The sequence below is a fragment of the Phyllopteryx taeniolatus genome, chromosome 16 (assembly GCF_024500385.1).
Source record: "Phyllopteryx taeniolatus isolate TA_2022b chromosome 16, UOR_Ptae_1.2, whole genome shotgun sequence".
In the NCBI taxonomy this organism is placed as follows: Eukaryota; Metazoa; Chordata; class Actinopteri; order Syngnathiformes; family Syngnathidae; genus Phyllopteryx; species Phyllopteryx taeniolatus.
The window spans coordinates 11,636,426-11,651,425 of record NC_084517.1 but is presented as its reverse complement, the minus strand read 5'-3'; the positions used below and the strand labels follow the sequence as shown (position 1 = coordinate 11,651,425).

The 15,000-nt window shown below is 40.4% G+C and overlaps 1 protein-coding gene across 1 annotated transcript in view; it reads right to left on the bottom strand.

Annotated features, from left to right (window-relative positions):
- The window catches only part of grin2aa (glutamate receptor, ionotropic, N-methyl D-aspartate 2A, a), a 159,433-nt gene that overhangs the window by 50,748 nt on the left and 93,685 nt on the right, over positions 1–15,000 (bottom strand). Inside the window, exons 3-4 of the mRNA XM_061748551.1 lie at positions 13,969–14,135; positions 6,801–7,229 (exon numbers count right to left, since the gene is read on the bottom strand). Coding sequence (XP_061604535.1) covers positions 6,801–7,229; positions 13,969–14,135 — 596 coding nt within the window. The remainder of the gene's footprint in view (positions 1–6,800; positions 7,230–13,968; positions 14,136–15,000) is intronic.

The following is a 15,000-nucleotide window of genomic DNA, read 5'->3' as shown; positions in this document are numbered from 1 at the left end:
ATATTGAGAGGGCAAATGGTGTGAGACAGAAGGAATGAGAAGAAGGGTAAGTATGACGAGAGACGCCTCAACTGAGTTACGATACTGAGTTCCAGTTTTGGAGTAAAAGGGGTTGTGGGTGGGAGGGCAGCATTTTAAGTGCACTGCAGCAGAGAAGAGCACATAAAGTAATAAAGGTGCAATTGCTTTTCTTTTCTTCTTAATACCACCCTTTTTAAATAGAAGATTGCATTATTTTGGTTGTTAAGTGCTCACACAAACACGCAAATAAAATGACGCACCTGCAATCAGCAAGGATTGCAAAGAGGACCTTAAGGGAGGAGAGTCATTCGACACAAGTGACGCCGCAGGTGGTATGCGCTGAGCGTGACAGGAAGTGACAGTACAAGGTGAAGATTACGGCAGTATAGCAGGGTCTCACACCTCCTGCTGTCCCTGGTGTGTATGTGTCACCACAGCTGAGATTCAGTGTCATCCTCCAATATGTAAATGATTTTAAGGACACCGGAGCAGCTTTCTGAAATACACTTCTTTTAATGAAGAATTATTTAATGTGGAGAACTTTGGGGATTGCAGTTTTATAATTGCTGCTGACAGAACGCCCTTCTCTATAACCGTTTCAGATCTTATTTTGTCTTTGGTCTTTGAGCTTTTCAAACACAGGTAAGGCTAAAACGTTAAAACCTGACTGATTTTTTTATCTGTCGGAATGTTTTATGCTGTCATTCATGCTGTCATTGGGTTTGGGGTTGGGGGGGCAGCAGCAATTTGCCGCAACATGGCATGATTTGTACATGTGTGACAATATTTTGATATTCAATAACGAAATGCAGCTCGAAGGGTAAACTTAAAACTAGTTTTGCCAATATTTAAGAGTATTTATTTTACTTTAAAAAAAGCCTTTCCCCAGTAATTTCTCATGAGAACATGTTCCTCATTGTTTTCAGTTTAAAATGGAAGCTTTTTTCTTCCATAATGAGCCTTTGCATACTCACACATAGGCGCAAGCCTGATGTTCATGATTTATTGACTAAAGGGGGATTCAGACCCTCGCGCTTTCTCTCTCAGACTGTGTTACCTGCAGGGTAAGTGACAATAAAATCACTGCCACACAATGAGAGACAATTTACTTTTGAGGAAGTCATGTCACCCAACACATCACTCATGAAGACATTTATCTATTATTATTCGTACACACACTGTCACCGTGTCTTAATTATGAGGATTCATCATGTATTCAGTGTGAGATGAATCGATGTTCCTATTAATGTAGCAACATGTTTATTAGAGTTACACCGTATAGAACTGTACATCATTATCCTAAGGAATGTTTAATTTTTTTTCATATAGCTAAATAAATTTAATATTTCATAATAGTTTAATATACTCTTAGCCTTATGCTTCGCAGTTCTACAGCACTGTGAACTACAAACACAATTAGTAACTTTTTCCATATTAATTAATCCATGTCAGACAGCTTGAATCAAAGAAGAACATTGCTATCTTTGCAATGGCAGACATTTTTATAAAGTTCTTAAATTACAAACTAGAGATGATTTAAATTGAGTGACTAAGTGCCAAATCTGGCTGGTAAGTAAATATTGTCTGCATAAGCTTGTGAGGGGAATGGAAACTGTAATATCCACACTAGTTAATAAATTTAAAGCTGTAGTATGTATACCGATAATGCAACTACAGCTTCTACTGACAGTGACAGGTTCAAATGACTGTACAGCATTTACTGTTTATTTTTATCTGATCCAATGTGATAGCAGCGACATGCAGCGTGTGTGTGGGGGGTGAGGGGTGTTAGTTGCCCAAAGTGACAACCTGTTGCTGTTCAACGATGAAATGTAACCGCACAGAAATTATTTAGAGAAATGAAATAATCTCATCCCCCTTGGTCACATGATCCACGTAGATGGGTACTGTATCTCCGTCGGCGCAGTTAGCAACTGATGGCTGGTGAGAAGGCGACACATCTAATCGCACATTGTACAGCCATTTCGCTTTTCATATATTTGTGCTTAGTAATAGGGTTTTCACTGTAATAAACACGTATTGATGCCAGTAGCATCATTAGGCCTTCTTTGCCCCCCTAAAATAACCTTAAGCTAAAATTTATAATAAAAAATGGATTAAAAAAATAATAATAATCACGGATCTAATCACGACAGAGTTGATCGCACTAGCTAGTTGGCAGCGTTAGGCAGAAGCGATGCCGTTCTCAACTCAGCTTTTCAATCGTGAAGCTGTATTTTTTTTTGCGATCACGCTAGGCGCTACAATCGATAGATGCTACGTTTACCCAGGCAGTTCTAAACTAAACGCATCTCTTCTGTTTGATGCCATTACATGCATATCCTTCTGCTAATGCCTGCCAAAAACAGTGCCCGCAAATTTTTTTGTCGTGGTTATGTATTATAGAATGTGCACAACTGGACAACAATGCCAGAGGAGGGGGCAGAGGTGTATACAGTACATCTTGTCAATCCCTATGGTCATATCTTAACAAATTCATGCAACAACCCCAATTCCAATGAAGTTGGGACGTTGTGTTAAACATAAATAAAAACAGAATACAATGATTTGCAAATCAAGCTCAAACTATATTTAATTGAATAAACTACAAAGACAAGATATTTAATGTTCAAACTGATAAACTTTATTATTTTTACCGAATAATCATTATCATAGAATTTTATGGCTGAAACATGTTCCAAAAAAGCTGGGACAGGGACCACTGTGTTACATCACTTTTTCTTTTAACAACATTCAATAAACGTTTGGGAACTGAGGACACTAATTTTTTAAGCTTTGTAGGTGGAATTCTTTCCCATTCTTGCTTGATGCACAGCTTCAGCTGTTCAACAGTCCGGGGTCTCCGTTGGCATATTTTACGCTTTATAATGCGCCACACATTTTCAATGGGAGACAGGTCTGGACTGCAGGCATGTCAGTCTAGTACCCGCACTCTTTTACTACGAAGCCACGCTGTTGCAGAATGTGATTTGGCATTGTCTTGCTGAAATAAGCAGGGGCGTCCATGAAAAAGACGTTGCTTGGAAGGCAGCATATGTTTCTCCAAAACTTGTATGTACCTTTCAGCATTAATGGTGCCTTCACAGATGTGTAAGTTACCCATGCCATTGGCACTAACACAGCCCCATACCATCACAGATGGTGGCTTTTGAACTTTGCGTCCATAACAGTCCGGATGGTTCTTTTCCCTCTTTGGCCCGGAGGACACGACGTCCACAAAATTTCCAAAAAAAATTTGAAATGTGGACTCGTCGGACCACAGAACACTTTTCCACTTTGCATCAGTTAATCTTAGATGAGCTTGGGCCCAGAGAAGCCGGCGGCGTTTCTGGGTGTTGTTGATTAATGGCTTTTGCTTTGCATAGTAGAGTTTCAAGTTGCACTTACGGATGTAGCACCGAACTGTTTTTACTGACATTGGTTTTCTAAAGTGTTCCTGAGCCCATGTGGTGATATCCTTTATACATTGATGTCGGTTTTTGATGCAGTGCCGCCTGAGGGATCGAAGGTCACGGGCATTCAATGTTGGTTTTCGGCCTTGCTGCTTACATGCAGTGATTTCCCCAGATTCTCTGAACCTTTTGATGATATTATGGACAGTAGATGATGAAATCCCTAAATTCGTTGCTATTGTACGTTGAGGAACATTGTGCTTAAACTGTTTGACTATTTTCTCATGCACATTTTCACAAAGAGGTGAACCTCGCCCCATCTTTGCTTGTGAATGACTGAGCAATTCAGGGAAGCTCCTTTTATACCCAATCATGGCCCCCACCTGTTCCTAATTAGTCTGTTCACCTGTGGGATGTTCCAAACAGGTGTTTGATGAGCTTCCTCAACTTTTTCAGTCTTTTTTGCCACCTATCCCAGCTTTTCTGGAACGTGTTGCAGCCATAAGTTAATGATTATTTGCTAAAAACAATAAAGTTTATCAGTTTGAACATTAAACATCTTCTCTTTGTAGTGTATTCAATTAAATATAGTTTGAACATAATTTGCAAATCATTGTATTCTGTTTTTATTCATGTTTAACACAACGTCCCAACATCACTGGAATTGGGGTTGTACTCACACACAGTCCACACAGTCCACACAGTATCAGAAAACGTATGCGTTCCGGTGTTTACTGTGAAACCCTGAGACGTCCAGCACATATTGAATGACACACATTCATATGTCCTGACGTTAACACAACAATTGTGAACTAAGTTGTTGGTCACAACCCAGTCCGCAAGCATCAACAGTGAACAACATAGCAATAAATAGCAATATGTTTTTGGCAGCAATAGAATAAAAACTGCGCATGTCTGTGTGTATGTGTAAAGGGAATTTTTTCAAGAGGAGGTAGGAAAAAAATAGAAGGCAGATGAAGGTGAAAGGTACTGTATATTGGGTTGTGTTCCTTAGAACTATTATTTGAGTTATTTTCCTTACAAAACTAAATTGTTGAAGTCTTCCTGGGTGGACTGTGCACGTTCTGATTTACAATACAGATTATAGCAAGATGGAGGTTGACATAAATGATTTGCTTTCACGGCTCACATAAAATGAAAATGGCTGGCCGGATGTGGCCCCCGGGCCTTGAATTTGAGCCCTGTACTGTATGGTTTTTAAAAACTCTTGTTCAATGTGCTCCTTTAAATTTAAGCACCTGCCACTGTGTGACCCTGTGTGATAGCATATGATGTTTTATTCCCATCACATTGTCCATTAAGTAACACCACAATACTTGAAATAGCAGCTGACTGTGTCCGAGCGTGTGTGTGTTCTGTAAAGCCTGCCTCTCATAGATCAGGGCTACCGACTGAAATTACCTGTCAGAGCACACAATGAGCGCCACACCTATTTCTCTGCACACATCACGTGCACACACTGACAAGTAAGTGTACACACACAAGTAAGCACATTGTTGTCCACAGCAAGGTGAGCAGCCCACTGTAAATGTGCAAACACCCTGCAAATCCACTCATGCACACAGAATATCTACTCTAATTCGGAGCAAAAATTGACAGTCACTGTCAAAACTGTCAAAAGGTGACAGTCATCACAGTTTGTAGTGACCACTTTGCTGGAATTTTTTTCTGATGGAATAATTTGTTGTTTTACATTACAAACAACAAAAAAAAAGTAAGACAGTTCATTGGAGCTGTCAGATAAAAGAATAAAAATACAAATATTATTGTGGTTGTTGTTTGTAATGATGTAGAACTGCACTGCATGTGCTATTTCCAATATATGATAAAGCCACAACAACAAAGAATATAATGCAGATTGGAAGACTCCAGTATTATGGCAAAATAGTATACTGTAAATAAGTACATTTTCAAATAGTTACTATTTGATGTATGTGTCTGTGTCCCCGCCTCTGTGTATGTGCGTTAACTTGATCCCCTTATCTCTCCCACTGGCCATTGACGTACTAACAACTTTTAACGGCCCACAGGGATGACCTCGGCTTGACCAATCATGTTTCTCAAGTCCAGGCCACGGGGGCTCATTGACTGAGTTCTCTCAACCAGACAAAGCCATCTGTGGCCCCTCATCACCTGGGAAACAACCTGAGGCAGCAGAGCATGATGGGAATGAAGTCAGCTGGCTCAGATTTACAGTGATGTCCTGATTGAGCACATTTTGCATTTCCTTCTTTAATTAAAAACAAAAACAAAAACACGCTAATTGAAGTTATTTTCCTGACGCTTCAAAATATTGTGCAATATTGCGAGGTGGTGTGTGTAAAATGTGCTCACGTGTGTCTTCCTCTGTCATATTGTAAATCAGACAGAGCTGGCAAGACCTACAACATGTCCCACCGGCTGCTTCACAGCTAGAAAAGGGTTAGAAGGAGAGCAGACGTGGATGCAAGATAAGGGGAAATAGAAGAGAGGAGGAACAGAAGGATTCATGAAGGACCTCTTCAGTTTTGGAGCACAGCATCCCAGTGCTACCTCTGTTTCTTTATTTCCTTCCTGTCTTCAATGCCTAAAACACAAACTTCAACTCTCATTCACCTCTTTATCAGACTATTTTCTCTCTCTCTCCCACTCCCACTCTTCCTCCTTCCTTTAAGCTCTGGCGCTTGCTCTTGTGTCCTGTTGTTGCATCTTGCTATGCTCCACTTAAACTGGGTAGAACAATCTATAATTAACAGTGAGGACAAAGGTGAGAACAACATTGTTGTGGTAGTAAGATTGACCCCTTGATGCCTTAAATCCTGATGTGGCTTGCATTTCCACCAGGTTAGGAAGACAGGATGGTGATAGGCATGTGAATTAAAATTGTGGTGTATATACCAAAGTACAGGCTGGCTCCAATGTCAACCGTATATCATCTATCACCAGATACCATGCCTCTCGAGGCGACTCAATCAAATCTACTTTGCAAGTAATATAACTTCCCAGCAATATCACAGGATCATTGCCAAGTCTTTAGTCTTGTCACTGAGTCACTTGTCTCAAACAAGTCAAACAATCTGATGTCACACACTAAATGGTGAGCCACAATTAACATATTCAGAGCGCACATATTGAGGAAGTACTAAAAGTGGAAACAGGAACCCAAAACTTAAGAAACTCATGGATTGTATGTGTTGAGATGGAAACCAAATCACCTATTGCATTTCCATGCAGCTGAAAATCAGCTGTTTATGCTAGTTTTAATACTCACATAATACATTTAAAGATTGATTAATTTAACTTATGTAATGCACAAACACGTGTTTTGTTAAAACAACCAAACAGGCTTAATAGGACTTGACTTACTTGTGTAGTGCGCTAGGTGGCAGCTTGCTCGTCTTTTCCATCTGGCCGTAGCAAGATGTCCTAGCTTCAGGGATGTCACCATACTCATCCAACATGGCTGCCGCTGCTGACGTTATGATCCCCAAACCATCACGCACACGTGCTTCCAATGGATAATCCCAGTCATCATAGGAGACCGAAATCATTCCTGATGGGAACTCTTCAGGTGTTATTTCCGGGTTCCCAGTGGTCAGAGACGGTACGATCCAGATGTAACCAAAGCCTGTGAGGCCTAGAGAGCGAGCCTCCTCCAGGATGTAGACAGCCTCATCCTTGGAGCAGTAGAGCAGAACTACCGGTGACTGGACTTTCTTCAGCATGATCTGAGACCGGCTATCTTCCTCCACTGCATCCAGAGTGATGATATTCTGCAGATCCCAGCCAACAAAACTGCAAAGGATGGCAGTATAGAAATATTAATCCTGTGAAATATTTTAACTTTTCATTATTTTCATTTAAAAGTACTCTGGTGCTATCTGATGGCAAGGAAAGTTATACTCAAATGTCCAAAATGAGTCTGTGACATGGTTTAAGCTTGTCATCTATGCGGTTTGTCGATTGAATGCAAAAGGCAATAAACGGCATCAGGCTTGCAAAATTTGTGGATTTAATATTGCTGACCGTGTGACGTAGTTTTGTCAATTATTCAAGTACCTGTCCACTCAACTCAGTTGAACGACAACATGGCATTTCCAGGTTTTAGGTGAGTGAGTCTAAGCTGCTGCTAAGCCATATAAATACAGTCTATAAAGTACACATATGTTATGTTTTACAACAATACTTAACTATATTCATAATTTATGATGTAACCGTGGAGGAAATAGTGAAGCTTGCATTCATTGTCGGCAGCGATGATCATCGCAGCAGGTTCAACTCCAATGAACGGGAGCAGATAACTCGCAAAAACTCAAAATATCCCCTTCTTTTAATTTTCTCCCACGTCCCCTCTTTCAGATCACACTCCCTATTAGTGGGGTTAACAATCTAACGCTTGGTTAATTGTGCTACACAGTGATAGAAAAACAACCCCAATTCCAATGAAGTTGGGACGTTGTGTTAAACATAAAAACAAAATACAATGATTTGCAAATCATGTTCAACCTATATTTAATTGAATACACTACAAAGACAGTCGAACAGCTTAAGGACAATGTTCCTCAACGTACAATTGCAAGGAATTAAGGGATTTCATCATCTACGGTACATAATATCATCAAAAGGTTCAGAGAATCTGGAGAAATCACTGCATGTAAGCAGCAAGGCCGAAAAATAACATTGAATGACCGTGACCTTCGATTCCTCAGGCGGCACTGCATAAAAAAATGACATCAATGTGTAAAGGACATCACCACATAGGCTCAGGAACAAATACAGTTCGCCGCTACATCCGTAAGTGCAACTTAAAACTCTACTATGCAAAGCAAAAGCCACTTATCAACAACACCCAGAAACGCCGCCGAGCTCATCTACGTAAGATGGACTGAGGAAAAGTGGAAAAGTGTTCTGTGGTCCGACGGGTCCACATTTCAAATTGTTTTTGGAAATTGTGGACGTCATGTCCTCCGGGCCAAAGAGGAAAAGAACCATCTGGACTGTTATGGACGCAAAGTTCAAAAGCCAGCATCTGTGATGGTATGGGGCTGTGTTAGTGCCAATGGCATGGGTAACTTACACATCTGTGAAGGCAACATTAATGCTGAAAGGTACACACAGGTTTTGGAGAAACATATGCTGCCATCCAAGCAACGTCTTTTTCCTGTACGCTCCTGCTGATTTCAGGAAGACAATGGCAAACCACATTCTGCATGTGTGGCTTCGTAGTATAAAGTGCGGGTACTAGACTGGCCTGCTTGTAGTCCAGACCTGTCTCCCATTGAAAATGTGTGGCGCATTATGAAGCGTAAAATATGACAACGGAGACCCCGGACTGTTGAACATCTGAAGCTGTACATCAAGCAAGAATGGGAAAGAATTCCACCTACAAAGCTTCAACAATTTGTGTCCTCAGTTCTCAAACGTTTATTGACTGTTGTTAAAAGAAAAGGTGATGTAACACAGTGGTAAACATGACCCTGTCCCAGCTTCAAAGATTCAAAATCAGGAAACCAAAGATTATAAAAAGAAAATGTAAAAAATGGAAAGAAACCTTTAACATCACTTGTGTGAGTGTGTAACACTAAATAGAATGCAAGTAATAAAGCATAAAGCATGTTCCAGCCTCCACAAATATGAGAAAATTTGAGACTGTCAAAGACACACCACTGCACAATTCTACGGTATATACCACAGTTCCTGTTATAACCTTTGGATTAAACTAGCAAAGTTGTGATTATTTTGCTCCTCAAAAACATCTTGCTCAAAAGAGGGAACAGCATCAGTCAACACAGGTCAGATAAAATTCCTTTTATAATCCATCTCTCTAGAAAGTTATCTGAAGTGAGAGGTAACTCATTAAACGTCATACTAGATAAGCGCGATACGATCATTTATCTTTCTTATCTAATGGCTGGCTAATAAAAAAAAATAAAAAATGTCCACAGTGATAATATTCAGCAGTTCCTATTACACAAAGGGTAATTGCATCAGTGATAAAAGGAAAAGGGTGTTATTGTTGTAATTAAAAGATACAATGTGGAACAAATTGGTGGCAAACTGTGGAATTAGTGAGGTGTAATTTACCCTAGAGCTAAAAAAACAAAGAGATCATAGCTACACACATCAATATACTATGTCAACATTTAACAATTGTTTTTAGGTTTTCTATCTTTTGCATTTGCAGTAAAGTTATTAATCCATTCAGGATTTTCAGTACAGTATTTTGGCGAAAAAGTGTATAGAAATGTCTGCGATTGGCTGGCAACCAGTTCAGGGTGTACCCCGCCTCCTGCCCGATGACAGCTGGGATAGGCTCCAGCACGCCCGCGACCCTAGTGAGGAGAAGCGGCTCAGAAAATGGATGGATGAATGACATCCAAGAGTACTTTACATTCAAATTGGCCTACTTTCCAAAACAATGTAAATCACTATGCTTGTCACAATATTGACGTATGCACAAACCCCTGCAGTGACAGATAATAAAAGTCTTACTTCAACAATCTGTACAAACGTGGACATTGAGTAGTTATAGCAATGAAAATGTTTTGTTCTGAAGTTCTATACTTTTTTTTTTATTTAATTTTATTTATTTTTTCTTTTCAATATATTCATCATTTCATTAAATTCATGTATCATGTATCTTCATCAAAAGCCTTCCCCAACAAAACATTCTACAGTATCTAGGCTGAGTTTCATCTAGGCTCCTGAGAGTACTATAACATCTGCCAGCTCAGCCTTGACTCACTGAGCTGGCTGGCCCATTTTATTTTCACTTGAGATGACAGAGGTCTTTTGCTATTAAAGTTGTCTGTCCATGACCAAGCCCCAGTGAGCAGGTCGAACAGTGACACGGGAAATCGACAGTTAATTAAGGTTACTCATTGAAGTTATTCCATCTTTAATTCATTATTTATTATTATTCAAACATTAAGGTCAACAACCAGAGGGAATAAATATGTCAGTTTGCATGCAAAATTACATTGCATGTATACTCTCAGCAAGCAGTTCAACTTTAGAGCACATAACTCAATATTGTTTGGAATACCACTAAAAACGAACCTTAGGTGTTGTCTTATAGCTATTAGTACTACTACTTACTATAAATATTGTCTATTTCGGCAATTGACATAATAAAAAATATTAGACTTTTTAATCCACAGATGCATTTTCTATACTGCTTCTCCTCGGCTAATTGGAGGCAGGGTACACCACTGGTTACCAGTCACACAAACACATTCCCACCAAAGGATAGTTTTCTTTTGTTTGCTCAGTTAACCTAAGCATGTTTTCTGAAATGTAGGTAGAAATTTAACTACCCAGAGAAAACCCACTTAAGCAAAGGGAGAGCATTCAAACTGCACACAGAGGCTTCCCAATGCAGATTCAAACCCAAATAGTGAGGCAGATATGCTTATCACCACCTCACCATCATGTGCAAAATGTTTATTGTGATTTTGATTATTATTACTACCCAAAACTGGCACATAACAGATTTCGTAATTCACAGATTACTAACCCTCACTATCATCTCAGAATTGCTGAACCATTTATTTGACTTTCAGCTGAATATAATGGGCTGCTGCGCTAAGCATTTGACTACAGCATCAGTCAAAATGACCTAGAGGTGTGGAAGACGGCAAAGCTGCAGGAATACTAAACCAAGCTGTCATCCACATTAATTTCATGAGTGCCGCTTAAATCCTTGTGGGGTGCTGTTTTTGAAACCAATATGAGAAGTGATGAAACAGCCAAGGCCAAACATTGAGTGCAGTAAGTCGTCAAGACAGTAAACAACCTCATTCACCGCAGGGACATCTGCCGTGATGATGGTTGCGATTACAAAAATATTCTGGAAATACAAACTTAATATGGTCGGAAACTGCTTGAGTAAGTTTTTGGAAGAGGTAATTTGGTAACTAATAGAGAAGAATCCCCCATTTATGTGTGCTTTTAAGCTTTTACCAGCTGTTTAATTCGTTTTTGAGAGCAGTGGATCTTGCTGCATGAGAATGATCTACTAGTTATGACAGATGTCAATGCAGCGTTCCGACATTTCTATGTCCATAAAGCTCCGTTATGCTGTAGGCACAAAGCCAGCATCAAAGATGTGATGCCGATTTCCTCCGGCAGTTGTCAAATTTGCTCAACCTCCATGCGGTTATTAACAGGGTTGCATATGTAATACGCAAATGCAATGCAAAATGAGCCAATGTTTATGGTGATTAGGTGGTTGAATTTTGGTATGACATGTCATCTGTGTAAAAAAACCTGCTTGGGCTCACTCTTTGGTACGGTACATAGAATACCAAATACCGAAAACATTGTTTTTTTTTTGTTTTTGTTTTTTGTGAATTTCATTGAATAATTACGCATGCTCATCTAAAGGACTCAATTCAACTCTGTGAAACACACATCTAATGACTTTCATGGAGATTTACTAGTTGGTGAGACCGTCTGAATTTTGATAAACATCTAATTAGGCAAGCACAGTAACAGCAGTAGAATGTCCAAAAGTCAACACTATATGATGAGTAAATATTATATAAAATTTAACAGTATAAACATTTGGCGTAGTGAAGTGCAATAATACGATATCGATCACAGTGCGATGTAAAAACGTCTACCTTCGACATAATTAGAGCTCGGACTTGCAGTCTAAATCCCCATTCGCTATTTGCATTGACAGTAATGAATAACTAGCGAATCACAATCGAATCACTACTCCTTATACTATTCTGAAATAAAGACGTGATTGTCCAACAAATTAAAAATTGAATTTGATCTTTTGAGAACTAACATTATTTTATTACATATTATACATATCTTTGGGGGTGTTGCAGATTTTGTCACAATGCCAGAAAAGACACGACGCATTTTGATTGCCGCGTTTTAGCAACCGCTTTTCTGTTGCCAAAGTGTTTCTTTTTAGTTTAAAATGGCTTATTTAAACCAGGATCCAAGCAGCCTCGCGAGTGAATCCGAATTACCACTTATTTGTTCATAGCACTAGATTAGGAGAGCTCTGTTATGTGTAGCATCTGAGACGGTGACACAACAACAGTTGCCTGTTTACTTACGTCTTCCTTGTGCCTCACTCTTCAGACATGACCAATCGAGTTACGTTCAATCCCACTGTTACCCGAATGCAACAGATGGATTAAGCATTGGTCGATTGGTCATGCATGGAGAGTGTGGAGCAGAGATGACCTGCTAAAGGAGGCGACCGTTAAATTATGCTGGTCACTTGTGTCCTGAGTTCCATCAACAGTGTCCTTGCAGTGTGAATGTGCCACGAGAGAGTATGGGTTCTATTTTCGTAGATAGCACAGCTGCGCTTGAGCATAAAAACTGGCTGATATTGATTTTTGTGAAAGCGCAAGACTCGCTGCGCGTGTTTGCCAATTTGACAGACCCATCTGCACCAAGCTGGGCGTGTCAGCTCACCAAGGGTGTGCCCAAAGGAGTGAGTTTGATGTGTGAAAGTCAGTCTAAATTTATGCCTACTGGGACCACATTTAAATTTTGCTGCAGGTGATCTAACGTGATTTTGGGGAATTTGATTTGGGCACATGCAAGCAGACAGACACGCAAGCTGTGTGGTGGACTTACAACAGAGGACATCAAACACTCTTAATCATTGTTGAAATCATCCATCCTTCTATTGTCCGTACCGCTTTATCCTCACAAGGGTCGCGGGGCTGCTGGAGCCTATCCCAGCCATCTTTGCGTGAGAGGCGGGGTACATCCTGAACTGGACGCCAGCCAATCGCAGGGCACATACAAACAAACCACCATTCTCGCACACATTCACACGAAGGGCAATTTAGAGTATTCAATTAACCTAACATGCATGTTTTGGGATGTGGGAGGAAACCGGAGTGCCCGGAGAAAACCCACGCAGGCACGGTGAGAACATGCAAACTCCACACAGGTGGGCCAGGATTTGAACACCGGTCCTCAGAACTGTGAGGCAGATGTGCTAACCAGTCCTCCACCGTGCCGCCTTCCATCCATCCATCCATTATCTGAGCCGCTTCTCCTCACTAGGGTCGCGGGCGTGCTGGAGCCTATCCCAGCTGTCATCGGGCAGGAGGCGGGGTACACCCTGAACTGGTTGCCAGCCAATCGCAGGGCACATTGAAACAAACAACCATTCGCACTCACAGTCATGCCTACGGGCAATTTAGAGTCTCCAATTAATGCATGTTTTTGGGATGTGGGAGGAAACCGGAGTGCCCGGAGAAAACCCACGCAGGCACGGGGAGAACATGCAAACTCCACACAGGCGGGGACGGGGATTGAACCCCACACCTCAGAACTGTGAGGCTGACGCTCTAACCAGTCGGCCACCGTGCCGCCTCGTGCCGCCTTGTTGAAATCAATTCATTGAATTGATTTGAATTGAATTTCATAAAAATTATGGATAACATGTATCCCTACTGCATATTGCAGTTAGTACTATCCACATACTGTATGTGAACGTTATGTGAAAATGATCTGTCATATAAAATTAAGACATCAAAAAGAAATGTACCTATTGTCTACTGTCGTTTTTAGAATGTTGATGAACTCCTGGTAGCCAGGGAACTTTGACGTAACTATAGAGAAGATGTGCCAGTCGTACTCCTCCATGATGTTCAACATCAGCAGAGCCTCCTGCTGGATGGAAGCACCAAACTGGAAGAATGTGGACTTCACATCCTGAAAATAGGCAGAAAAGACAGCAATGAGAAAATTTTGTTAGATGCTTGATTCAATATGCCATAATTTCATCAACAGTATATTAGAAGTATCATTCGAGAAGAAATTTGCTTCAACACTATTATAATCTTTCTTAAAACCAATGGAGTGGCGTATTCACACATGCACACACACACACACACACATACGCACACACAAAGGCCATATAGAGTGTGGAGGGCAATATACTACAGTATATGGGTGAGGGGCTCTGAATAATTCAATTAAGCCCAAATTGGATTGACGCAGTGCAGGCAGGCTGCTCAACTCTTCTAGGGCGAGTTCATGGGGAATGAGGGTTACATTCACGCTGACTCATTCAAACACACGCCATTAAACTGGACTCTGGATTGTTTCCCCATTTAATGTATTCAAACATTTGATTGGACAGCGCTGACAAGCGCTACTGCAGGTGAACAAATTAACTCCATTCAAGTCAGATTCATACCAACTGATTAATTTGTGTGAGGACTATTACACCAGGTGAAATGAGACAAAAATAATGAGACGAGCACGTGGGAATGCACAGTATGTTACCCTATCTTTAATTGTTAAATGAGTGATTTAGTGAGTGTGTGCGTGTGTGCGTGGACGTGTGCATGTGTTTGCATTAATTTGAATCTTGTCCATATGCATTCCATATCTCAGAGATAAAAAATATCCAACAGCTAAAACAATAAAAATTTAATATTTGAAATGACAGGTGAAGGTGGGGAGTTAGAGAGGCTTTGTTCTATCTATTTATCTGCATTGGACCACCGCATCATCCCTTATAATTTCTGACTTTACACATAGACATACAGTACAGTAGCATGGAGTGTAGTGG